The sequence below is a fragment of the Rhea pennata genome, chromosome 1, assembly GCF_028389875.1.
Source record: "Rhea pennata isolate bPtePen1 chromosome 1, bPtePen1.pri, whole genome shotgun sequence".
Lineage (NCBI taxonomy): Eukaryota > Metazoa > Chordata > Aves > Rheiformes > Rheidae > Rhea > Rhea pennata.
In genome coordinates, this window is record NC_084663.1 from 108,210,132 (window position 1) to 108,236,504 (window position 26,373).

At 36.9% G+C, this 26,373-nt stretch overlaps 1 protein-coding gene across 1 annotated transcript in view; it reads right to left on the minus strand.

Annotated features, from left to right (window-relative positions):
* The window catches only part of ROBO2 (roundabout guidance receptor 2), a 410,894-nt gene that overhangs the window by 84,904 nt on the left and 299,617 nt on the right, over nt 1-26,373 (minus strand). The window contains exons 8-13 of the mRNA XM_062574966.1: nt 18,887-19,011; nt 14,041-14,212; nt 7,388-7,593; nt 3,359-3,440; nt 2,499-2,664; nt 696-862 (exon numbers count right to left, since the gene is read on the minus strand). Of these exons, the coding sequence (XP_062430950.1) occupies nt 696-862; nt 2,499-2,664; nt 3,359-3,440; nt 7,388-7,593; nt 14,041-14,212; nt 18,887-19,011 (918 nt within the window). The remainder of the gene's footprint in view (nt 1-695; nt 863-2,498; nt 2,665-3,358; nt 3,441-7,387; nt 7,594-14,040; nt 14,213-18,886; nt 19,012-26,373) is intronic.

Sequence of the window (26,373 nt, forward strand, 5' to 3'; positions counted from 1 at the left end):
GTAGTCAGCGGATTAACATAAAGAACTCAGAAATATATATAAAAATATAAATGTAAAAATATATTCACGTATATAAATAGAAGATCTATATTTTATTCAAAATACCTTAAGAATATTCTCAGCATGCAGATTATACCAATTCTCTGCACAAATATTCAACCAGATCGATTAACACACTATGGATACTTCATACTATTCTGCTGATTAAAACAAATGCTAAACGTGGTGTTTGTCTCTTGTAGGCATACAGCACTTGTTGTGATAGCATATCCCCATTATAATAATGGAGAACTAAGGACACAGAGAAAAAATAACGACTAGACTAGTAAAGGTATTGAGGACATAATAAAAGAGGAAGCACAGTATTCATAGCATTTTTTAGAAAAGCTAAGGTGCCTAACCCACATTATTTTAATAGAAATTGGGTGTCAAGGAGCTCATCAATTCTAAGTGACTTGCAAACTGTCAACTAAAACGTCTAGGATGTACCAAGGCATTAAAGAACTAATCTGTCTTTCCTAAACTCCAGGTGATAGAGAAATCACTGGACTATTTTTATCTTTATTGGCTAAGCTGGATTCCTCCAGACAAAGTATCATGATTCCTTCACTCAGCGCACTAAAGCAAAATGGCCAGATTGATCCACTGTTCAACTCCCAGTTCCTTAAGACCTAAGTCTTAATAATTAATATTACCTTGTGTTCGGACAGGATCTGACATAGGGCTGGGATCACTCAGGCCTTGTGAATTGATAGCTCTCACCATGAACAGGTAAATGGTGTTGGGGCGCAGTCCTCTCACAGTGTACAGGGTGGTCTTGACGTGGTTAGCCACTGTTTGCCAACTATTGCTCACAGACTGACTGCAACGAGAAGAGTTGAGGATTACATTAATGCAAGAGAAATAGAAAGGTGAAGAAAGATCTACTGTTGTAAGCCTATATCAAGGACAACTACAGGGAAAAGTAGTAAAAGCAGAGTAAAACTAAAAGCATTTGTTAGTTTCAGTTAATTCATCAAGGGGGAAGAAAAAAAATAACAGAGAGGTCAAAAGTATTCCTGCTTTAAATAGAAGCAAAAGCTTTTGCTAATAAATTATATCCCACTAAAATAAATATCTGCAAAAGGAAAAAGTGTAGAAAGCACAATATAAATTTGAATGATAAATTGGCCACTCTTGAACATAAATCTTTGAAAAGAATAAACCTGTTAAAAGAATAATTTTCTATACTGCTGAGTAAATTATGTCAATAAATTGTCTTGTCGGAGGAAGGGTATTCTCCTTGAAGCAAAACCATACTCAAAATTACAAAAGAACCTTCTGAAAACATGCTTAGAAATCAGGGAAAGTGTATGAATATTTTCCTGTTGCTAAATTTTCACTTGGACAGTATTATAAATAGATTACAACCTGCTGTATGAAGAGAGTTTAACAGTGAGTGTTAAAATAGCTTTTAATTGAAATTCATGGCCTTTGTTAAAGTCATTGATGGGATGCCAATAAAGTTTATCTAAGGTCACATATCATGAAAGGTTAAAGAAAAAATTTGATTTTATTGTAGTTTATTGTATAGCATTTACAGAAAAATCTTTAGATGTATTAACTGAGAAAAGAAATTAGAAAGCTACTAGTTGCATTTTGGTTCAATTGTTTCATTCAGTTAATGCATAAAGGATAGCACAAGTTCTGGAACAAAGCTACTAATCTGGAAACACAGTAATGTTCCTTGCATATTAACACAGAAGGATGAAGTGTCATCACTATAGCTTGTTAAATTTGTGTGCATATGATTTTTATAAATTCTCACTTGAATTCTTGCTGGAAGAAAAATTATATTCTATTATTTATCATTTGTTGAAAATACTGATTCAGGAATTACATTTAAGAATTTATACATCTTTAAGCACAAGAGTATATTATTAATATGTGCCAGAGGTACGGCCCATGCTTAAACAGGCTGGCTAAACTGGGGCCCAAGAGTTCTTTCCTATCACATATTAATCGCTGCTGGATGGAACGGATCAGCTGGATTCTTATCAGCCTCAGGCTGCAGGTTTAAATACTAAATTATCAACACTAGCTTTCTCTGTTAAAAGTTTTATTCCATCCAAAACAATAAAATGTTTTAACATTCAAATAGTTGCTGCTTTAACAAGACTGGGAATTCAATATGAAGAGAGGCTGAGGGATTGTCCATTTACGTTTAGATTGCTTTGCACTAGACTAATCCAAGTAACACTGGCCCAGATCGTTTCAACTGTATTCCCAGTGGAGACTCTCACTGATCATCAGGACTAAGGGAAAAGTAACAAATAATGAGTGCAATTTATGAGTCCTGTTGACCTGTTGACCATGCCCTGCCTGGAAGTTAGGGCTTTTAACGTGCTTTTAACGTGTAGAGTCCAAGAAACCACTATGATACCAACGGGACAGCAGATACTAGTTTTGCAACAAAATTAGAAAGGATAGGGAGAGAGGAAGTGGAATAATTCACATACCTAAAGGCCTCAATGATATAAGCACTAGCTGGTAGGCTTCCAGGGGTGCCAGGCTGCCAGGACAGGGTGACACTGTTCTTAGTAACATCAGTGACCTGAGGTTTGGATGGAGGCCCAGGGAGGTCATTTATATCATAATTTTTGCTGACAGTTGCTCCACCAGACTCTGCAAGGGGCAAATATAAAATAATTACTTTTTTATCCTCAATTGTATACATCTGATCAAAGCAGAAAAAAAAAGATTAAAACATGCCAAACATCTGCAGAGGCAGCATAAGCAATGTTCTCGGTGTGTAAAGAACTAAGTCAGCAATTGCATTACCAGCTATGTTTGAAGCTGAAGAGCTATCATTCTTTTGGTGCATACTGAAAGAAAAAAACCCACAAAACTGAAAAGCTTAAATTAGAAAAGAAAAACACCGTAACAAAAAAGCTATCGTTATCTGCTGAAATTTATGTAAAATACCAAAACCTTGTCTCCTAGAAAGCAGGGAAAGTTCCTATACCCAGATTAATTCCTGTACTCAGAGAGAGCTCGTTGGACTTTGATGAGACTCTCTGTAGACATGATGGTTTTTCTGCTCAGGGACAATTACAGGATGAGTTCACAGTTTATTAATACTCCTATTTAGAAGAGTTATAGTGTGCCAGTGTTGCTGAAGGCAAGTTCAAACAAATTGGCATTTAAAGATAACAACAATGAATTCTAAGGCATGTGAAGAAAGCCAGCCTTCCCACCTAAAACCTTCCCCACCTCCATCCCGGATTTTCCGGAACAGATTGTTCGGCTCCGATTGCTCTGCTGTAGCCTACAACTGCATTTTGTGCAAACTGGAAAACGACGCCTGCGTGCACCTTACCTGTCACCTCTAGCACAGCACTCCACGATGTCTCCCCGCTTGAACTGGTGGCAACACAAGTGTAAGTTCCGGTATCAGACAGCTAGATATATATATATATATATATAAAAAAAAAAAAAACAGTTAAGGGCAGTTTTAACAACCATTTAGCATGAGCTGACAGGGTTTGCTCTTTTTTTTTTTTTTCCTAAATGTTCCTTCTAAGAAGGACTTAGCCTACATTTTATATCAGATGTTTTCAAGTAATCATTTAATGGCAGCTTACTTGTAGGGAACTATAATAAGATTACTTGCTTCTAAGAGTTTTCTTGTTCTAATTCTAATTTTTGTACTGTTAATAGTACCAGTACAGCCTGTAAATGTGACAGAATGGATATTTTAAACATTGTCAATCTTTTTATAGGTTAGAAGAAATCCAGGTGAAATCGAGTAATGATATAATAACAATCCTTCTCACAGGATAAAGCCTCACAGTTCATAATCCCATGACAACTCAGAGATACAATTTCCAGCCTCAGGAAGGTTGTTCCATCATCTTATCCTTTTATAACAGACCAAGTCATTTCTATATAGGCCACCCCACATACAAATACTGTTGCTGAGACAACTGTGGTTCTTGCTATGCAATCTTCCAAGCAATTTTTAAAAAAGCAAAGTTACATCAGATCTGGCATAATGTTTCCCTTTCTTTTATTTCATATGGGATTCTGTGAACACACTACCTCTCAATGTGATTTTATTTCAGTCTTCCAAGGCACTTTGGGAGCAAAAAAGGGGGATTTGTATAGAACTGTTGTAATTCCATTGTCAGTTCATACATTTCAAATTTATTTGGGGAAATGGTTTGGATCATATTGTCAATATTAAGCTCATTTCTGTATAAATTGTTGTTGCACTGGCAGATTTAACAAGTGTTTTGCTATTCCTTACTTCATTTTATAGTAAAGACTTCTCTGACAGGACCAGACTATTTTTGGCAAAGACTACTGAGATGGATAGAAAATGGTAACTTTACAAAATACAGAGGAGTCCCCCTACCACTATGTATATAGCATGGTAGCCTGGAGATGGAGTAAGAAGGGGGGGGAGTGTTGGCTCCAGTGATAAAGGAGTAGAGTTATATTTACAATCAGACGACTTGATGGAAATAGGACTGCATCCAAAAAGCTTTATTGGACTTTAAGGAATTGTAATGGGTGTTCTGCTAAATGCAGATCGGAACTATAATAAATGTGCTTATACCTGTCTCTTCAAGAAAAATGTCAAGGCAAGTAAGTGAGATGCTCTTCAAGTTACTTGTTGATATATAATTTAATTGATTTCTAACTTTGTCATGTTTGAAATTTGCTGGTGTTTTCTGCTTCAGCTACATTAGGACTGCAGTATATCATTCCTAGGAGCAGGAAGCAATTGATTAATGTCAGCATAATTGTACAAACCTGCATTTTAGGATAAGCATTTAGCACGAAATACGAGGAATATTCAACCCTTCTGACAATGGCTCAGACACTCAAAATATAGAGGTACTGCCAACGAAATGAGAAAGACTCTTGAAAGGAGACATTTTCCAGAAGAGTAGAGGGCCTTAGAGCACTCTGAAGGTACAGTATTTTATTCTGCTTCCTCTGAGCTTTTATTAAAAATATATAACCTCTCATTATGTGATAATGGAACATATTTCTCGAGGCTATGGTTGGCAATTTCTTCTGTGTATCATTGTGACAGATGGTGTATGGTATACTCAGTGGTGTATGTGGTATACACAGTGGAGTTGCATCCAGTAAAGTAAGCCAGAGATAAGCTGCGCCTCGTGAGTTATGGTGAATTAGCTAACCTCCAGACTGCGGATGGACTAGACACAAACATAGCATATTGATAATTCAATTATTCATAGTTTTTTTTGTGCTATGAAAGGATAAAAAGGAAGGTTAATGGAAAATCTTTGCTATTCAGTACTCTCCTTCCTTAGTTAACGCAGGTGTCTAAAACTGGTGTGGTACAATTCCATAGAGCAGAAGCAAGTTTTTCTCAGTGTTGATCTATCTAAAAGGTACAGATGAGGGAGTGACATATGTGAGATATTAGTTTTCTTCCTCAGAGCAATCTGGAAGATCGGTTCATATGAAAAATCTCTAGGTTCATGTTCAGGACTGTTGCCCAGGGTTCACAGTGATTGCTGTAGACTCCTAAATAATTTGATTTACACTCAGAACGAGAGACTGGTTAGATAGCACAGGCAGGTGGGCTCAAGGGCTTAAATAATGGTGGCCCACCTTTACCTCTATCTTGAAATCTTTTATGATTGTAGCAGAGGTTATTAATTGTGAAGGGAGAAAGTGGCTGATGATTTGTGGGTGTTAAACAATAACCCGTTTTGAACTTTAGTATATATGCAGTGTTAGACTTGAGCATCGTTTGTGGCCATTTTTTTGGCTTAGGAAGTGTCGACAGTTCTTGCTGGGGTTCATCTGAGAGAAGAGTTAATCATTTCAGACCAGATTTATATACATATTTAATTCCTAAAGATTTCAACCTACAGAAAAATCTGTTTGTTCATGGTGTTGTGCAATTTTTTGTTGGTGAGTCTGACTCAAACAGTCCATACTAGTGCAGGCAGGGGATTTATAAGAAATACCTTTCTGAGCCCTTAAGGAAAATTGGTTACTAGTGAATGAGCCACTTAAGGATCAATAAAAGCTTCATGTCTTTCAAAAGCACATTTACTACTAACACTGTTTTCTTCTCCCCTTGCAAGTGATTTTTTTCTTTCATTTACAGACCTTGTGCCTCTAACAGAGAGATTAATGCGCTGGCATGATTCTGAACCTATTTTGTTGTTTGCATAGCTGCATGCAGAAAGGTATCCCAAGGGCTTTTGCCTCATGGACGCTCCACAGAAGCCCATCATCGATGCCTGAAAGTTTGTTTGAAATCACTAAGCTTCCACCTTTAATTGCTGCTTTCTAACACTACTGGGGAATCTTGACTATTCAAGCGCATTCTTTAATCCAGCTCTACAGGAGAAATGCATTAACCTTCATGGCCTAAACCTGCCTTCGGCCCAGGGAGGAAGGATAAATTGTTTACTCAGGGAAAGCTAGCATAAATTTTTTAATAAATTCCATTTTGTTCCAAGGAACTTAACAATTCATTTACAATCACTGATGCGATGGTATAAGAAAATAAAGCTACTGTTTATGTCTTGTTCTCTACAGCTATGTTTATTGACTTTTTTTGGATGACAAAGCTAGTGTAGAAATTACTGAGGAAATTAAATAGTTGCTGAAATTGTCTCTAATTTTTTTGCAAATAAACTAATTACATTTACCTTACTATTATTCCATATACATCCTCATCCACATAAGGAAAACGACACATACACATATACATAGACACACATGCACTTCTATCTTTAAACAGGTAAACAAACAAAAATTGATATTAGTGATACAATGTTTACCAGTAAAGTCCAGTATTGTATTATCTGGAATTTTGCAAGATTTCTTTGTACTTTAAAGATACCATTGTGTCATCTCAAGGGGCAAAATGTAAAAATTATGACAGGTATTTCCATTCAAACAGAAATCCCTCTGCATACGATTGCATGTATGTTATGGGATTTGTTTGCATCCATTTGTATGCTTTACGAAACATCTCCAGAAAGCGTAACAGGAGTAAATCAGCCAGCTCAAGATTGCCCAGACTTGCTGATGGAGAAGGTGTATGGCCAAAGCCTCAGTGAACTCCAGGACTCCACTCTAGTGTAACAGCTCCCTGGAAAATAATGTGCTAGGAAATTAGGGAAATGAAATACTCTAAGATTTTCTTTTCTTTCCTCTTTTCTGTTAAAAATGAAATAGTACGTGGAGTTCACTTGGTCAGAGATTAAGGGTGAAAGAGGGAAAGAGGCCACTACATTCATTTTGAAGTCAACCGACAGGCAGACAGTTGAGCTGCTGGGGGCACACAACAGCAGCTCAGTCCCAGCCATCTCCTCTTTGTAGCAGTTGCTTTTGTATCACTACTTACCCGCAGAGTTTTAATGTGAAGGGTCCCCTGATCCTGTATGGATGTTCTAGGATCTCTGCCCAGGAAGGTGAATCCTTCTTTTAACCAGCTAATAACAGGAAGCGGGTCGCCGGTAGCCTTGCACTTCAGCAAAGCTGTCCCATCCACGGCCAGCGTCTGATTGACGGGCCCCTGGAGGATGATGGGTGGAGGTCTATCTGTCAAAACTGAACAGTAACACAACAAGTATTGGCATTCACACCTTTACGAGTCTCGTGTTGTAGTCAGTCCTTTGTTTGACTGGGTACCGACTTTAACAGTCTGGTTTATGTTAGTCATAAAGGCTAAAAATACTGTTTTTGTAAGATCCACATATACCTCTACACAATTAACTGGACAATTTGAAAAGCGCTTTTATAAGAATTTTGCTTCACGACAGCAAGATAACACCTAGCTATATAAATGTCCTTTATTAAGGACTTTCAGGCTCATTTTATTAAGACAAGAAAAAAATTAAGACCTTGATTCTGAAAAGAGCTGAGATACATTTTTTATTTATTCAAATTCAGGAATGCATTTGAAGCACATATTCAAGTGGCAGATCAAAATATGCTTAATTGCTTACCTGATTCAGGGGCTAAAAGAGAAAACCTGTAAAACTGAAATACTGTAGCTGTTTTAGCATGGGTAGCAACCTCATTCCCCATTCTGCTCAATTTGCAAGTACTCATAGACAAGAATACCTAACATACAAAACCTTCTGAGTGACCTAAATGACTGTACCACTCTTTCCATAGGAGAAGAGTTCAAACTTCAGCAAGTGGTCTAACAGCTTACTTATCAAATCATTTCCTCATCTTTTAAACTCATGAACTCCATCATTTTTTTTCATAATAATTTACATTTGCATGCTTGAAATACCCCATAAGGGATTGTGTAGCCACTGAGTGCATGGCTGCATATAAGGCTCATTCCATGACCAGTGGGATATCTTGAAGATGAGATAAAATGCTCATATTCACTTTTCTTGCAAGAACAATTTTTCATAAATAATTCTGCTGTTGAACCTTTTCTAAGTGCCATCTGTTAAGCAGAAAAACGTAATTCTTTGTTCCTAAAGAACTTATTTATACAAAATGAAGGTGACATATTCAAACACAAGCAAGGCTATGACTCCTTTATAAAAACACACTAACGAAACTGAGAATTCCTTTTCATATATTTACCTTCCACATTGCTGCTGTTGTAAACCTTTGAACAACTGAACAATTCTACATCTGATACTAAATATTTTACCTGACAGAATAAGCTCCTCAGATGGCGTGAATTAGCCTGCCTCCCCGAATGTCAGCTGCGTTCTAATCATTTATTCTAGTCGAGAATATGATTCATTGTATTCCATACACAATACCTGACTCTTAACAGTGAAGTCAAAATCAATTATTCTGAAGTAATGTGGTTTCTTTTGAACTTGAGCTGCTCAAAATGTGACCCCCCCTGAAACCTTCAGCAGATCCAAAGTATTTTCCATATGCTATTTAATAAGTAGAAAGTGTTAAGGATACCTTAGTGGCACATTTTATATCTATAAAAAATTGTTTCTAAATTGTAATTTGCAAAGACACTAAATTCCTTTTTTTACAAGGTATACAGAGGATAGAATCATCTGCATCAGTAACACCTTGCAATGTGAGTTCATCACATTTATTGAAATTGAAAACTGAAACTGGAAAGCCAATCTTGATTATATATTTACACCAGAAAATGAATGTTATTTTGGAAATTCTGAAATATCACACACTGAAGTCAGAAATAAGACAGGAAACATTATATTACAATAAAATAGAATACAAATTGATACTTGATACAAAAATTTTGATCTCATTAAGGTTCCTTATGACACAAGGTTCTGCAATTTGATATAACCTCAGCTCATATATACCATCAGTGTACCTGGAGCAAGTGTACGTTGAAGTGAAAATTTAGCTTTGCACATTTGCATTTAGATTTAACGTACAACAGTAATGCCCACTTACCTAGTAAGTACAAATCAAGAAAAAAATAGAATTACTTAGGTTGCTAACTATTTCATTGTTGTTATTTGTTGCAACTAATTGTCTTTTATTTGTGTAGCAATGTAGGTATTTTTAAAGCCTATTGCACCACAGATATTGTCCTTTGGCATCTAATTAGTTTTTTTACAGCCCAAATGAGGAGCTCATAATCCTTTAAATAGCTGTGATCAATAAAGTAATTGAAAGTCTCCTGGCCAGAAGGAATCTTCATTTTCAAGGGTGTTATGGGTGAAAGACTACTACAGGTTTCCATGACACTAAGGCTAAAGGTTAAATGAACACTTAGGGTTTCCAGTGATCTGTGAACAACTGCATTGTTTTCACAACTATGACTTGTAAATCTTCTCTAAAATGTGTGTATACTCTCTTCTATTCTTACTACATAGGTCTCATCATGATTAAATAACCAAAACTTGACCAGAGGTTCAGAAAGATATAACAACAAGCATTCTGAATAACAGACACGCAATGAAAAAAGTCTGCAAAAAGGTCGGAGCGATTTTAGTTCCTTTTACAACATTTTGCAATTTTTATTAAAATTTTACATTGTCTTCTCCTAGTACAAAACTTCTGTATTTATTCTAAAGGAATTATTTTGTGTGACTAAATTGTACTTGCATATTAAAGGGAAAGATGATTACAAAATGAATTTCTCTCAAAAAATGATTTTGAAACTATCTGCAAGCAACCATATATCCGCACATTCTGATAACTGAATCATTATTGTATGCCTTTTGTGATAAAATGCATGTGAACTATTGAATGAAATATAACAAGGGTGTAAATTATCTTCATTAATGAACATTTTATTTACCACAAATGCTATTTTGGTCTATTGAAGCCATCTTTAAATTTGGGCAGAATTACAACAAGAAATTTTTTTTTTAAAAAAAAAGAGAGAGAGAATGACAAAATTAAGTCTTAACTTTATTTTGGCACTTCCAAAAAATCAGTATTTCAAAGTTTTACTGCCAGATTAACAGGGAAAATGAGACACATCAGTAATGACCACAAGTATGACAGGGTAGGATGCTCCCAAGAGGTGAAAAAGCAGAGACCAGTCCTCCCTCTGTCCTTTTTGGAGAAGAGTTTTGAACCTAGGTCTCCAACATGTTAGGAGGCTGTGCAGTTATTCTGAATCTCTCCTGTTTGAAACTGTCATGCTCTCTATAAAGTATATAATAAGCATTGATCAGTGATAGGAACCAAGGTGGCCAGATTTGCAGATGAATTAACTATGACCAATATTTACCCTTTTCATTCACCCTTTGTTTTTCTCTCTCTTGTTCTCCACCTTCTGGCAATACTCTATAAGTATTTTATTCTAAATGTAATAGCTTCAGCAGGAGAATTTGAAAGAGACATACCCCAGCATATTCTATAGACCCACAGTCAAAAACTGCACAGGAGCTTGGAAGAAATACTTCAAGCGTCTAATCCAAAGCAGTGGAGAGACAGCTGTTGAGGTATGCTGCCAGCTCCCTCTATTTTTGTCATTTGTTCTGAATTCTCCTTACAGGTCCAGATTTTCATTCGAAAGCACAGAAACATGCCCTTCTTTTATTAATTGAATAGTCTAAAATGTGTCATTCTTATGTTGATATAAAGGTCCTTGGGGGGATAGCGCTTGCTTTTCTATCTAAACATACATCTTAAATAGCAACTGCTGAGAAAAGCAAGCAAAGTAGGCTGAGTTAAGCATTCCGTGGCCAAAATTTTTGTTAACAAATAAAAGTAATGACTAGATAAGGAGAAACTAAAATCTTCTCTTAAATATTCTGTGCATGCTAGATAAATTTATTGAATAAATTACTAATTGTAAATTATTCTTTTTATCACGCACATAGACACAGTTAGTGGTATTTAGTATATTTGCATGATCTGTCATTTTAAGACTGTGAGCTGCATATTTACTTTTGCTTTTGAAAGGATTGCTAAGATTGTCTCAATTTTAAAAATGATTTTGCTTTTCCAGATGTGCATTAGACTGTGGATTATATGATAGTCTTTAAAGAAAATATAAGATTTGAATTTCAAATTCACTGACGGCTCTTAGTACAGTTCATAATCAGCAAAATTATCACTCAACTCAGCATATTTTGTCACAGCTAGTAATCTCTTCTCATGTGAACACTCAAGTTAAAAATATTTCCAGTAAAGACTTGTAAGTGCAAAAATGTAACTACTGAAACACTGCTATATATGGTGTAATTAAGCACTTGTTTTTCTGCACATGACATATGTTTTCATTCTGTATTGGAACTTCAATTGGATTTAAATTGCTCTGGATCAACAAAAATGTGTTCAAAATGAAAAAGATGGCTCGACACTATTATTAAATCATTAACCAAAGAGAAAAAGTCTGGGCTATGAAGTAAAACTGAAACCACCAGCCAAAAACTAGAACACTGATGCTTAAGTATATGGCTAGCATGTGCAGCATTTATCTTTTATTATACTTTTAAAATCATGAAATTTGATTTCCCTACTGATAAAAATCATTAGCTTCTATAACTTCTGCTCAGCATCAACTAAAACAGATTATTTAGATGGTTATGGCTAACTTCCTAACTGAAAGTAATTACAAAATAGCTCTGATCTAACGGTACGTTTATTTGTATACTCTCAGTTCCACAATATTGTTTTGACACTTTTCTTCTGACCTCACCTGCCCTTTGACTCAATGATGAAATGGCATTTCTATAAAGTAACCTTGCATTATTTCACAATGATTGTGTTGACAGCAGGTTCAGGGAAATGTTTTAAGAATGCAGGTCTTCCGTTCCCTTAGCAGGAGTGCCGACAACTCTTGCTTTCTTTAGGAATGTGGAATGCACACTGCCTTTAATCAGAAGCAATTGTTGTTGAGTTTGCATTTCAGCGGGGACATCTTTATGAGCTTTCTGTTGACTTGTTAAATAAACCGATGAAAATTCCAAAGAGGTCAATTACATATATATATATTTTTTTCTTCCACACACACAAATAGATAAAGATGGACCACAGGCCTTGCCTGTCAAAAGGAAAAATTTCTCATCACTAATATCCTTGAACCTGATTTGCTCCTTTCGGACCCTGCTGCAGTAAATCTGCACAGCGTCAGCAGGTGCAACCATTAACAGCTCAGTGTCCTCCCAGCCAATGTTTGTATTCTATTTATTCCAATCACAGTCATGGCACTGCATCAGGCAGCACTATGGACAGATATTAAAAAAAATACTGCCTTTCCATTAATTTTAAATGACCTTTTAATCTAGATTTAAATTTGAATTGAATGAAAATGCATCATTTTGTCATAGAGTGTGGGAGAAAGGAAAGACTTAAAGAGATTGCAGAGAGAAGGTTAGCCTTTGGTCTCCTAAAAGTACTTTCTGGAAATGCCATATGCTTGTAAAGATGCAAGGATAAGGCAGAAATTATCTCCCCTTGTCATAAAAATATAGACAGCTTTTAGAAAACAAAGAAAAGGCATCAAATTAATGCTCAAACCTCTATAACATGTGCCTGAACCTCTCTACCTGTCACTTGTGATGAATATGCTCTTGTGAAAAGCCAGATTATTCAGAATTAGACATCTTTTCAAACTTTCATGGTGCAGGCAGGTCTCTAAGGGAACAGTAATAGTAGACTTCTGCATATAACAACAGTTTTAATGGTAAAAATTCATCAAAGTCTGTCAGGAGATATTTAATGAGTCAGTTAAGATAGGGAATAATGATGCCTGGGAATGCCATGATCGCCTAGTATGAAAGGAATTCTGTTATTTTCTTTACTACCATTAAAAGATGTGAATCTCCTCTGTCATCAATAGGATGGAAAAGGAATATCAAGAGGATTCCTGGAATATGAAGAGGCTTCGTGTTTGTACATGGAGTAAGGCAGGCAGGAATGCACAATAATTTTCAAAAACAAAATTTTGAAATGGAAAATATCAAGTTAGATCATGTACTTCTGTTCTTTTCCTTTCCTATCAGCTCTTCTCTTCCTATGCATTTGTAGATCTCTCTCACACCTACCGATATTAAGAAACTCTTAAAAAACACCTCGGAGCTGGAGAAAAATCTTTGTGCCTTATTCATCCAGGGAGTAAAGGGCTACATATTGTATCTGTTCTAAATTAACAAAACTCCAGTGAGTTCAAGGGAACTGAGCTGATTTATTCAAGCTAAGGACACATCCCCAGATTAGTTGCCCAGGGTAATACTGATGACTGGGGCTGAGATGGGAATTGAGTGCAGTTCTGCACCCCATTTCATTGTTTTAATCACAAAACTATTCATTCCTCACAATATGGTTCTGCAGTTCTTCTTCACTCTAGTGAACTAAGCATCTTTCTTTCTCACTAGCCCTATTCTAAAAGGGTTTGTCCTTCATCTGGATTATTAAGGAGCTTCCAGATAAAATGCAAAAGAGAAATATGACTGATGCCTTTCTGATATTGCAGAGAATTGTGTAATGAGACCCTTTTTCATTGTATTGTCTGCAGAAACTTGTATGTTTACTTGTACAAATTATGTGATTTCACGTGTTTACTGTCACAATACTTTTACAACATGCTGCTCTTGACAGAAAAAACAAATAGAAATTTCCGTATCTCACCGTCAGTAACCTCCAGCTGAGCCTTTGCTAAAATGCTTCCAGCAACTGTCAGTGCTTGACAAATGTAGTAGCCTGCATCAGACCGCTGAATGTTGGAAATAGTGAGGTCTCCTGTTGGCGATACTGAGTATCTACTGTTGGGCTGGAGAGGCTGGTTTGGAAACAGTAGATTCTGCAAAGACAATTCAACTCATATCAATGCAGAACATAAACCACTTTTCCTTCAGCTAAAAATACTATGATTTTTCCTTAAAAGTACTATATATAATTTAAAAAGAAAATGCAAGTGGGGTTACAAATTTATGAACATATAAAACTTACTTTCCTGCCTTGGGCAACTTGCAGTTTAAATTAGAAACAGTACTTTGACAGCAGACAACAGTGTGTGCTGGCTGGGGAGTTTATGCAAGGAGAAAATTTCCAACAACCACACTTGAGTGACCTGTATGTGTTTCACATTTTTCTTCATTCTGAATTTAGTAACATACTTAGTTGGCTGTCAAACCAGGAGAACCTAATAACACAGTAAACCTTAGAAAACTACCAGGAAGAATTGAATTCTGGAGACTTGAGGGCTATTGTTTGGCAACGAATATGATTCTGGGCAAAAGAGAAAGTAGAGCATGGAAGCAAACCTAGGAGGATAATACAAACAGGTCATAAAGTAGGAAAAGTTGGCAGAACATGAGAGCTTAAAGGAGGAGTAGCAGGAAATTAAAAGTGAGATACACCAAAAAAGGAAAGCAGAATGGCGCCTTGAGGGCGAAGAGAAAGGGTATAAATCTGATGTGGAAATCATCAGAGAGAAAAATAATTTCATGTAGGGTAAGACATCATAGTTAGCACAGAACAGGGAGATTAGCGTTTGCCTTTAGGTTGGACTGAAGAAAAGAACGACGTTAGTAAGAATAACTAGAATGGATGTAGTAGTCATCGAATACGATCAAGGACTGAATGAATCAATAATACAGACAGGGACTGAAAAGGTTTTAGCAGTGAGGGCTGTAGTTTAAAGGGAAAAGTTACTCCATCTGGCAAAGTCCTTGATGTGAATAAAGAACAGGAAGAGGGAGGCAATGTGTACAGAGAGGTTAGTAGAGCAGCCCAAGGAGACGGATCAGGGAACAAAGAAGACGGATTAATGGGTAGTAACGAATTGGTAAGTTCCAGGTAAGCAGGGTCTGGCTAAAGCAGAATGTTGATTGAGCAAGCCTCCACAAAAATACAATGTTTTGTATCAGGAATATCCTTATCTTGCTAGGATAAGCTTTCAGTCTTTACTGCAACTCTGTACTGTTCTGCTTTGCTTTCTAATAATGACTCCCTACTAACTATTATTGCCCATGGAGGCTAAAAAGACCTGCCTCTTCTGTGACAGACAGAAAATTTATAGAAAGAAATGCAGAATATTTATTTATGCATTTACAGAAAATGCTTGGGGATTGGCAACCAGTAAACTTGGATTTCAAAAAAAAAATCTGCTTTGCAGTGAAAATGACACCTTTGACTCTCCATTTTTGGGACCGAAAAGAGAGAGATGCTTTACCTCAAAATCTTCCTATTCTATGTATCCTTATAATTGTATTAACCTGCTGGGCTAACTGTTACCCTTTCTTTCTCTTTCTCCCCTTTCAGTATCAAAGTTCAAGAAATTTTTCAATGCAATTTTTTTTCTTCAAAAATCAATATGCACCCAGTAAACATGTCAGATTCAATAAAATAGTGTGAAAATTCTGAAATTATTTCAGGTTGCAGTGCTAAGTGGATCTCAAAAAAATGGGCTCTGTTTTCTGGATTGCCTTGAAACTTGCATAATAACCTCTGCCTTGTGCAAGTACCTACTGAATGAGGGAATTTTGAAAGCTTAGCTAAATTTTGTGAGAAAGTAGAGAATGTTGATAAGGCACACTCCATTTATCACTCATTATGCAAATGGTAAAAGGAAACACAATATAGAAGACAGTTCAGGATTGTACCCCTGATTCTTCAAAAGAAAAAGGTAGAGATCCTCTTAATCTCTGCATTAAAAAGAAGAGTCTATCCTCCTTTTAATCTTCAGCATGGCCCACCTGGTACCAGGTGCTAGGTTTCCACACTTTAGTAGGAGGTGATGGGTCTCATGACTCCCTCTTTCAAGGGCCAGCTAATTGAACTGTGTCTTGTTCTAAATTACAGTAGAACCCGCTATTTTAAGGTCTTTACAATTTCAGTGGATTTAACTAGCTGACAGTTTGCTCATCCAAGCACAATGGTGGCATGCTGGGTTGCAAACAGAGGGGTCGCAGACGTGCCTGATGTATTACCACTTTCTTCTAGATTTATCTCAGAGAAAATTTTAATCCAGAGAGTTCAAAGATTATGCACTTTGTGCCCTGGTGCATTTCACTGGTGTGCAGCTGTCAAGCTCTGGAAAAAGGCTACCCAGTACAAAGGACTCTGTTTACACACAAGTTGGCACAAAGATCACTCAGGAGGGAACTGTTCCCCTCCCTTCCAGCTGCTTGTGCTCAGAAACACAGGGTGGAGAAATAGACCCAGAATGAAAAATGCCCTGCAATTACTGGAGTGGGTTAACATGACTATATAACATTACCCTGAACACTAATGGTGGCACTGCAAATGGTTCCTTGACTAAAAGGAGAAGAAAGCATTTTAAGTCCATGCAACAACGTGTGGCCAGGTAGACAGAGGTGAAATGTGCCGCAAACTCAGCGGGCAATGCTTAAATTTGGCCAAAATAACGTTCTCTCGACTGTGATGATGAAATACTCTATTTGGAAATTCAGTCATTCAATGAGGTAATATCCTTCAAAATCTGAGAAGTTTTATATTGAGATGGCAACGTTAACCTCTGTTACTTCACTGATACTCAATTAAGAATAACATGAGGGTATAATGAATCACATTGAGCTATGTTTCAAGGTTTGATTATAAACAATGTAGGTATCAATTTTTATGTTGAATTATTTGCCAAAAAAGAACATTCTAACCCTCAGGGACGTGATTCTCAATATGGTAATTAATTTTCCAGGTTTGTAATTAAACAGCTTCAACATGGTACAATCAGTAGGTAATAACATTCAATTAAAGACACAAAATGCATTTTCACCTTAAAATGCTTTTACCCTTGAAGTGATACCAATGGAAGAGGATAAAATAGAGTATTAACACTTTTCAATTACACCAAATGACTTTAATCCTGCAAATGATGTCCTACTTTAATTAGAAGCTCTTCTCTTTATTACAACATGATGGATGTCCACTTTATTAGATTCAAGTGTGACACTATAAGCTCACTTTACATAAACATTACCATGTTATTAAAGTCCTCTACAAGGAGGGTTTTCAAAATGTTTGCTAGCACATCAGTACTTTCTACTTCAAATTCAATATGCTATTCTACTCTCCCTTTGGAACAACTTTCACCTTAGTGAGACTCACAATACTGTGTTTTTCCAGTATATGATCCATAGTGGCTAGATTTGAAGTTCTCTGCATATTAGGCTGAAAGAAGCACATTGAAGACTACGCTTACACTCTTTCAATAACAGTCTTGCATCTTTTTAAGCGGGAATGCAACAGAGTACAAAATATTGTCAGCTGTGGTCTGTAACTGAACCTTTGTTCTTGCTCCTAGTGACTTCAAGGTAGCTCTTTCTGAAGTCATAAGAACGCATTAATGCAGACTTGAATTCAGAACCAGGCCTCAAAACGTACGGCCAGAAATAAAGGCCATGTTCTGAACTATTAACTGACCTCATGAAAAGATGAAGCAGAACCAGGTGGGGCAGAAAAGGAGGTCTGAGGTTCAGTTCTTGTCTCACATTTTAACTGACTTGGTATACACAAGGTCTCCAGAGGAAACAATAAAGCATCTCTGCACTGCAGAGCATAGTGTGGATACTTGAGTTAACTCGCATATGACCAAACTGAATAAAGCAGCATAGAGCTCTGAAAAGACTCATTCAGCCAAAGGAGAATGGCCGGCAGCATAGATTCATAGCTTTGACAGGCTTCATCAGAGAACTGGGGAAGCACTGCCCTTGGACATCCAGGTTGTCCTTACCAATCTCTTCTCCTGAACATAGAGCAGGTGCAGCGTAGTTTACCACGTCCAACACCAGATACTTGCATGAACTGCATGTGAAAGTGAGAAAGACTGACTTCTGATGTAACACAATGTCAGTAGAGCAACAACAGTAAAAAAAAGTGTTATAGTTTGACATTCAAATATTAAGCTGTGGAAGTCAGTATCGGTCAATAGTAACATTGATGGCTGTATTAGAAATTTTACTTTCAAAATGTCATTAATGATTCAGGAAAATATTTCCAAAATCAGAAATTTCCTGAGACAATTTTAAAGAAACCTGCTGTGTCTTCAAAACCTGTATTTGTATGTACTGTGAGACTACGCCAATGCAAACCAGTTTGCTAGACGAATAACTATTTAATCATGTCTAGGAAAGCAGTGAATTGTAATTACTGACAGTGATTAGTTAAAAATTGAGTCATACCTTTCCACATTTGTTTTATCCACTTGTTTTGGGGTGTTCCAGAATGCAAAGTCTTTGAGACATATCCTGTTGGTCTCTACGCCTATACACAGCACCTACCACATGTTACACTAGCTTAAATGGCTTTTGAGTTCTTCATAGTATTAACATTTAAGAAAGAAAAAACAAAGCAACAAAAATGTTGGTAGAGGATAGGATATTCTGAAAGACAAGATCTCTGTGCAAAATTAAAAGATTTTATGAAAGGTAATACAGAAAAGTTTCTTAAATATTTAAACAAAATTAACTATTTAGAAAGGCTTGAAAGGCTCATTAGGGTGCTTATAACTTACCTGGCTTCCTTCTTTTTGCCAAAAAACAGCTGGCTGGGGATTTCCTTTAGTTTCACAAGGAAAAGTCACCGTTCGGCCCTGGGCTACAATCTGGTCTCGTGGTCTCACCACAAACTGTGGGGGAGCTACAATGTAAGAAAACCATGGTGTAAATTTGGGACATTTTTCAAAGGGGACATGAAGAATATTGAAGGAAACAAACAACATTATGGAGATTTATTTTATGCCAAAGGACGTAACACTAGATATACTAATTAGGACAGACAGAATTAATATATAAACAAGAACAACAGTAATACAAAAAAGCAGCAATACCAATATATGATCTCCCTAGCATTAAAAAAAAAAAAAAAGAAAACTCACAAACATATATTAGCATAAATTCTGATGACAATAAATGCAAAGTAATAGCAATTAGGCCTGTATGATACAGGCTCCGGATGAATACTAACTTCTCCTTAAGAGTCATCTGGACAGGTATCAACACTTTTATACCTTCGGCACTTCACAGAACTTGTTCTTCTTCTGATGGAGCTAGCACAGCTTTCTGTGCTGCAGTATATGAATCAGCATATACACACTTCCCTTTTCAGTCTGCCGCTCTAGACCTTCAAAAAAATGATTGAGAAAGGAGAGGAAGGTCTGGATGACAGAAGGATAGAAGTCCAAATTTCCCTCAGGCCTCTTAGAGCAAGAATGGAGTGAGAAAGAGAATTTGCTGAGAAAAGGAGGGCTGCTAAAACAACATGAAGTAGGAAGACTCAGATTTTAGCTTCTGGAAAAACTAGAAAGAAGCAAGAGCTGAAGAATTAGTGGGCAGCAGGGAGCAGCAAATAGGAAGGAACGGATATTCTAGGAGATCAGGAAGAGACAAAGGAAAGAAAAATGGAGAAAGTGAAGTTAAAATAAGAAAGAATCTAGACTGCTAGGTTTTCAAGTAGATGGTGTTAAAAGTGTCTAAACACCAGGGATCAAGAAGCACAGTCAGAAGTGAGGAGTTTCAAAGAGAGAGGTGCAGTGTGACTTGTCTGGGGGTACCGATGGAGAATAGACAGTTAATGGAGCCAATGAATGGGACCAGGAAAACAAACAAAAAGAATTTATGTGCATAAGGAAGTGAGGAAGAAGTAGTGGTGGAAAATTAGAGAGAAAAAAACTTGACATTACAGATTCTATTGAACATGATGTGATGAAGTATATGACTTTTCTATGTATGACACGCAAACCTTCAAGACTTTTTTCAGAACTGGAGTTCACTGGAATTGGATTTATGGTATATGGCACATCTTTAAAATGTTAACAGTATTTCCAAGACCAGCTAACTTTTGAGAAGAGGCTGAGGAAGGAACAAGTCTTATGGGTTTTCTTCTATTCCACTATTGTTTTGGTGGTTATGGAGACAGATGGCTTAGGAACTACTAAGCTTTCAGGTAAACAAAATTTAAGTGTTTTAGAAAACTGTATTTTCATCATTATAATTACAAACTGTTTAATTAGGTACGAAGAGCAATCAAGCCACAGCTTCCGATTACACCTGCTGACAGGCACAGACGCAGATCTGCCAACTGCATAAAAATGTATGCAGATTTGACATTCTGAAATACACTTTGCAGCTATTTCATGTGATAGTTCCTGAGGTTTACAGATCACCAGGAGTGTAAAGAGCACAAGCTGAATAGCACTGATACAATGCACTCTGAAACAAGAACTGTAAAGCATTTGATCAACATGACTAGCTGCTGATTTAGAAGGTGGAGAGAACAGAAAGAATCTTTTTTCCTGTCTTGCACTCCTGAGCATAGGTTTTGGCCTCCAGAGAGAGAATTTTCTGCTTCTTCCCAGTGCCTCGGCAGATGTTAATCTTTTGAAAGGCTCGGGACAAAGGGATCAGACACCTGCTCCCACACCATTTATAAATGTACATTCTGAGGCTGCTATAAGAGCATAAATGTTGCTACGCACACTCTAGGATCAAAACTTGGCCTAAATTATTCCTAAAGTGCTGAACTCTAGCCACATTACTTGTTTTTCCCTCACCTTGTTTTACCTAACATAACCGGACACTTGTTCATTCAACTCCATAGGAAGGGAAAAAGAGAGGGAGAGAGTGATCTTTTAGCTGTGCATTAGAAAATGAAAATTCCTACAGGTACACCTTACACTAAAGTGCCACTACAGTTCTGACCACCCATGTAAAAAAAGGTCACTGAATTAGTTCAGTGTTTGCTGCTCAGCCACAGAAGTTCATTGCCCGGGATATTAATATACAATCAATAGCAACTTTAGGTAGAGGAAAGAGTAGAAAATCTCTAGTCTCTTCAGCTGTTATATCCGCATTTAGCAGGAATTGTGCATCAGAGTCCAAGGTATATGCTGCATTAGGGGTGGCCTCAAGAACATAATCTCTCTATTGTGAAGCAAAAAACATGGTGTCAGGACTCCACCCCATCGATCATGCCAAAGCATGATCAATGCCTAAGATCAATGCCTCCTAGGCATGCTTGGTGAACTGGGGGCATGTTAAGCAGATGGTGCTCTGAGACAGCTCAACAGAAGGAAGAAGGGCATGGAATTTCTGTGAGCTAATCTTTCAACCCACATAGCTGAATTTATGCAGGATACATAAATTGAAGGGTTCATCTGAAACATTCCCACACACACAAGGCTGTACTCAAACTGAGTAGATATAATAGGTCTGAACTTGTTCCTGAGCAGACTTTCCAAGAACTAAGGCAATGCGGTTAGTCAAGGCATAATAGAGACAAATCTAGTTTCTACTTACAATTTCACCTACCCCTAACTTTGAACTTCCTCCACTTTCCTACAAGCAAAAAAATGATCCCTTCTTTTTCAAAAAGAGAAAAGAAAAACAATAATGAAGAAGCAAGAATTAAGACTGTGGCTTAGTATGGATAACCCAATCAAGTGGGATTGAACCTACTGCTCTATTCTCTCCCTGCCAGGCACAAAGTCCTCTCCAGTATTCTCGAGAATACAGGAGATCCATGGCCTCATAACTAAAATTTTAGGTTTCTAAAGACTCAAGTAAATAATGATGCATAGTTACACACAGATCTGTTTTCTAAGTTTCTCTGCAGCAATGATTACTGGAAATTTACTATAAAAATAAAACTATGAAAGCTTTAATTTAAATATAATCTCATATCATCAAGAGGAGCTGGCCTTTAGTAGTCACTACTTATAATTAGAACACAATGCCAACTCCTCCAGCGATGCTATTTAATACTATAATTTGAGAGAACATAAAAAGATCATTTTTTAAAAAATAAACCCTTCCATAAAACTTTTATTTATTTGAAGAAGGGTTGAAATGAAAGCCCCTTTTTGTTCCAGCTTGTTGTAGTATCCAGCTACAGTTCCATTAACAGACATCCTCTGATAATGACATTGTTTACAGAATTTAAGCGATGTTTTCACTGTATCAGTTTTATCTATCATATTCCAGTTGACTAATGCTAATTGACAACTGACAGTAGGAGTTAATACTTGCAGAAAAAATTCTTGGTCAAATATTATTACCCAAGCAGTAAGACTGCCTTCACCCCCAAAGAATGTGACCTTATTTGGAGACAGTTAGGCTTCTTTGACATAATAAGCACCTGGGCTGTCTTCAGTTTTACTAAAAAGTGAGCTAATGATCTGTATATATAGTTTCTTTTTATAACAGTAAATAAATATCATTACTCCTTTTTTGCAAAAAAAGTTAACTCAGGCAGAAGATCATGACTTGCTCAAAGTCCAACATCAACAGCACCAGGGTTAAAATCTAATCCAAGTGATTATTGTGTCTCTCAAAGTGGGTGAATTTTAAAAATATTTTTAAAAGGTACAGTAAGAGAAATAATAGCTGGCTTGAAAGCCTTCAGCTGTGAAAGCTATGTACTAGTTTAATGCTTAATTCAACCTAAACAGTAAGGAAATTAGATCTGTTGAAAAAACTGTTATGAGGCAGCAAACCAATGTGCCTATCACACAATTACCATTCATTGTTTCAGATGTAACAGTAACTGGATTGGAATAAACAGAGTGGAAAACCTCTTGTTTAACTGACATTTGAAAGTCAGAGACAGTGGCTCTAAAAGGGAATGTATTGTTTGGATTCTAGTGGACTAGACAAAAATATGAAAAAAAGAACAATTAAGACTATAGACCTAGACTTCTATTGAAACATTCTTTTTCTGAGAAATTTAAATACAGTACACAGTAAATTAGACTTGATTTCTGGCAAATTATGCTTTGATACTGCATTCAGCAAGCGCTGGCTTCAATCAATGTCACACTAAAGCTCTGTTATGCTAATAGCGGCTTGTGAGGGTGAACAGGATGATATGGAAATCAGATGGTTGAACAAGAATAGAAAGCATAGGCCATGTACAAGGTGGGCTTTGAGATGAGAGGATGGGGGACCCTAAGGTTAATCACATCATGTTCAAGACTGTTTTTACAGCGTGGAACAGTTTTCTACAGAGAGAATTAAAACGGAGATAGCAAAGCTGCAGTTGTGAACATTAGCTATGTTGCTTAAAATGGTGATAGCGTATTCTGTTGTACTCTTTACAGATGTTGGTGTTAGGCATGCTGGATGGATCATTTATTCCTTTAATAAATGTGCATGAAGGTAGCCTATGGTCAAGTATTAAAGAGCTTTAGAAAAAAAAAAAAAGAAGAAATGAATGCTGCAAAATATTTCAAAGGAATTTCTCAACTCTTCTCCAATCCTAATAACTAGCAGAATTAATCTATTGGGATGGATTGCAAGTCACTCATTCCTTTCCTAGTAGTGCTACTGAATATTATGGGTTATGCCGAGTAACCTGGAGCTGATAAAGCTGCTGGTGTAAAAAAGCCTGACCGAACCAGTCGGTGAACTCTGGTCACCTGATAAGAAATGTTGCAGAAGATGAATCAGAAGAGGATGGGAAAATTACCACAGGAAAATGTGATGCTATAGTAAAAAGTACAATGACACCACATGAAGAAGTATTAGTAACATTTTCTTTCAGTGATACGTTTTTTTAAACTGATCTTGCGACTTGTGATTCACACTGAAATCAATGATCCTAAGGGAATTTTACTATCAGAAGTTGCTCATGGCAGCTCCTCCAGTCCAGACACCCTGCGGTGCATACATTATATTGCTGTGATTTTAATTAAAAGTAGATACTGTAGCAAGTTTTAGTCCAATATTGCTACTGCAAGCAGAAACGGAAACGCAACCACAGCAACAAATATCAGTGGGATTTTTGTCATTGTTCAGGTCTTTTCTAACATCACCAGTTATCTACAGCAGCCATTATGAGACCAAATATATTTCATATAATCCAAACAGTTTTCAGATAACATTAGTAATCTTTTAATCACAGGTACTTAGAAAAAAGTCTTCACATTCCAATGGCTTTATTCAAAGCTCACTAAAGTTGTTAGAAATTCTCCCATTGGTTTATGTGGTCTTTAGGTCAGACCCATAAAAATATTATATTAGTGGAAAAGAGGGAGAGCAACAAATTGCTTAAATTGCACATTTGACAACCTCTAATTCCAACTGATTTCAGCTGCTAGTCAACTGCAAATGAAATACATTTAGGTACTATCTCATAAAGATGAGTACCTCAATTTAAACTGAAATTGTTTATTATCCATAAACATACTTCTGTGATTGGCTGAAGATGGGTTAAGGGAAAGGACGACGACTCCTAAACCTTCTAAGCAGATCTCAGATGATGCTTACTGATGGAGAAAAAGCAGTAACATGCTGGTTGGTAAAGCATCAAGTTTCTGTAAGACTCAGCTCTGCTTCTGTCAGCGAAATCTCAACCTAATATTCCTATCTACATTGCAGTCATTTTCAGCACAGCACACTTGCAGAGATAAATTTAATTTCAGAATGATCTTTTGAACAGTCAAAATTACACCTGGTACAATATTCTGTAGCTCCGCTTGTAAGAGAGTCAATTACTGTGCTGACATACTGATGGTGCCTTCCCCAAGTTGTCTTCTGGGTTCTGAATCTCCATCAAGGTCTCATCCTTCTTTTGCAAAACCCTTAAAGACATGAAACTGGATATCTCACTGCTCTTCTCAAACCCCCATTGCAGTGACAATATTCATGTGGACACTTCAGCTGGTCTTAGATGCATTTTGGCACTTTGTGTAACATCACTGACCCTTCAGTGTGGAAGCCCTTTCTTCCAGAGATCAAGCTCACTTTCAGCCTTACCAAATATAAATCAAGACTTGCCTCTAAGCAAAGATGTTTACATGGAGGACAGCAAAGCCCCCACAGTTTCAGATGAAGTATTATATATTTTAATACAGAGGTAACCCTTGACATAGCCTAGTAGGACTAATTTGCACGCTTGCTTTGCTGGTTCCAGAGATAATGGATTAGAAGACAGCTGAAGGTAGTACAAGAATTTCTGAAAGAAAGATGATGTTCCTCTACATTTGTATGTTATTAACTAAATTTGGCTAAGAGCTCTGGCAGATATTGGACTTTTGGATGCTACAAGATACTACTTGCATACTTTGCTGTAGCAATATTTGCCCCTTGCTTGGGATAAGTAAGTAAATAGGCTGCCGAAAAGTGCAGCTATGGTAGTCTAAGAATCACTAGTGGAGTAAATAGAGGAAAACAGAGAAAGCTTTCCACTCTTGAATACTGGACATCTTGACTGAGTCAGCAATTCTTTTCTCAGAAGTTCAGATATTGTTGACAGCTAGGGACCCTGACACATGCTTCTTGGGAAACAAAGGTATTACTAAATTGTTAGTTATGACTAATGATAGATCAAGGATGAAGCCTCTGACATGGGAGGCATAACAGGGATCTGAAGGGTGACATCTTAGGTCTATTATTTCTTATCAGAGGACAAATCAATGGAAATTAAGGATGGTCATTTTCTTTAAAGAGAAAAGATTCCCCAATCTTACGGTAAATTCCATGTTTTAGGCAAATACACAGGGTAGGAAGCAACTTTTTAGCATGGGAGTTACTACAGAGTTACCTAGGAAATTAGTTTCCTTTCTTTCTCTGCCATATCCTGTTAGTATAGTCGTAACTGTAGTCACTAGTCTGTGCTAGTACAGTTGGTCATTGAAACAACTGGATGGATCTAATTTTATGGAAGTTTGTTTTCTCATTAACTACATTTTCTTCATTGTTCATTTACAGTGCTGTTCTACGATTTAACACCGACACTACTTCAAAATTAATTTTTGTATGTATGTCCTGCACTGAGAGATCAACAACACAAAAAATCAGAAGCAGAAGGGGCAAGTGGGGATAACCTTTAGGGGGTCAAATGCAAAGGAAGTACTGGAGGAGAGTAACGAGGACACAACAGGGCAGAGGCAGGGGGCAGGGGGAAGTGGGGCCTCAGCAAGGTCAAGAGCAAGGGATCCTGCGCTAAGTGTCCTGCTAAGTACTGCTGCTGATTGATGGGAAGTGAGAAAACCTTCTTTATTTT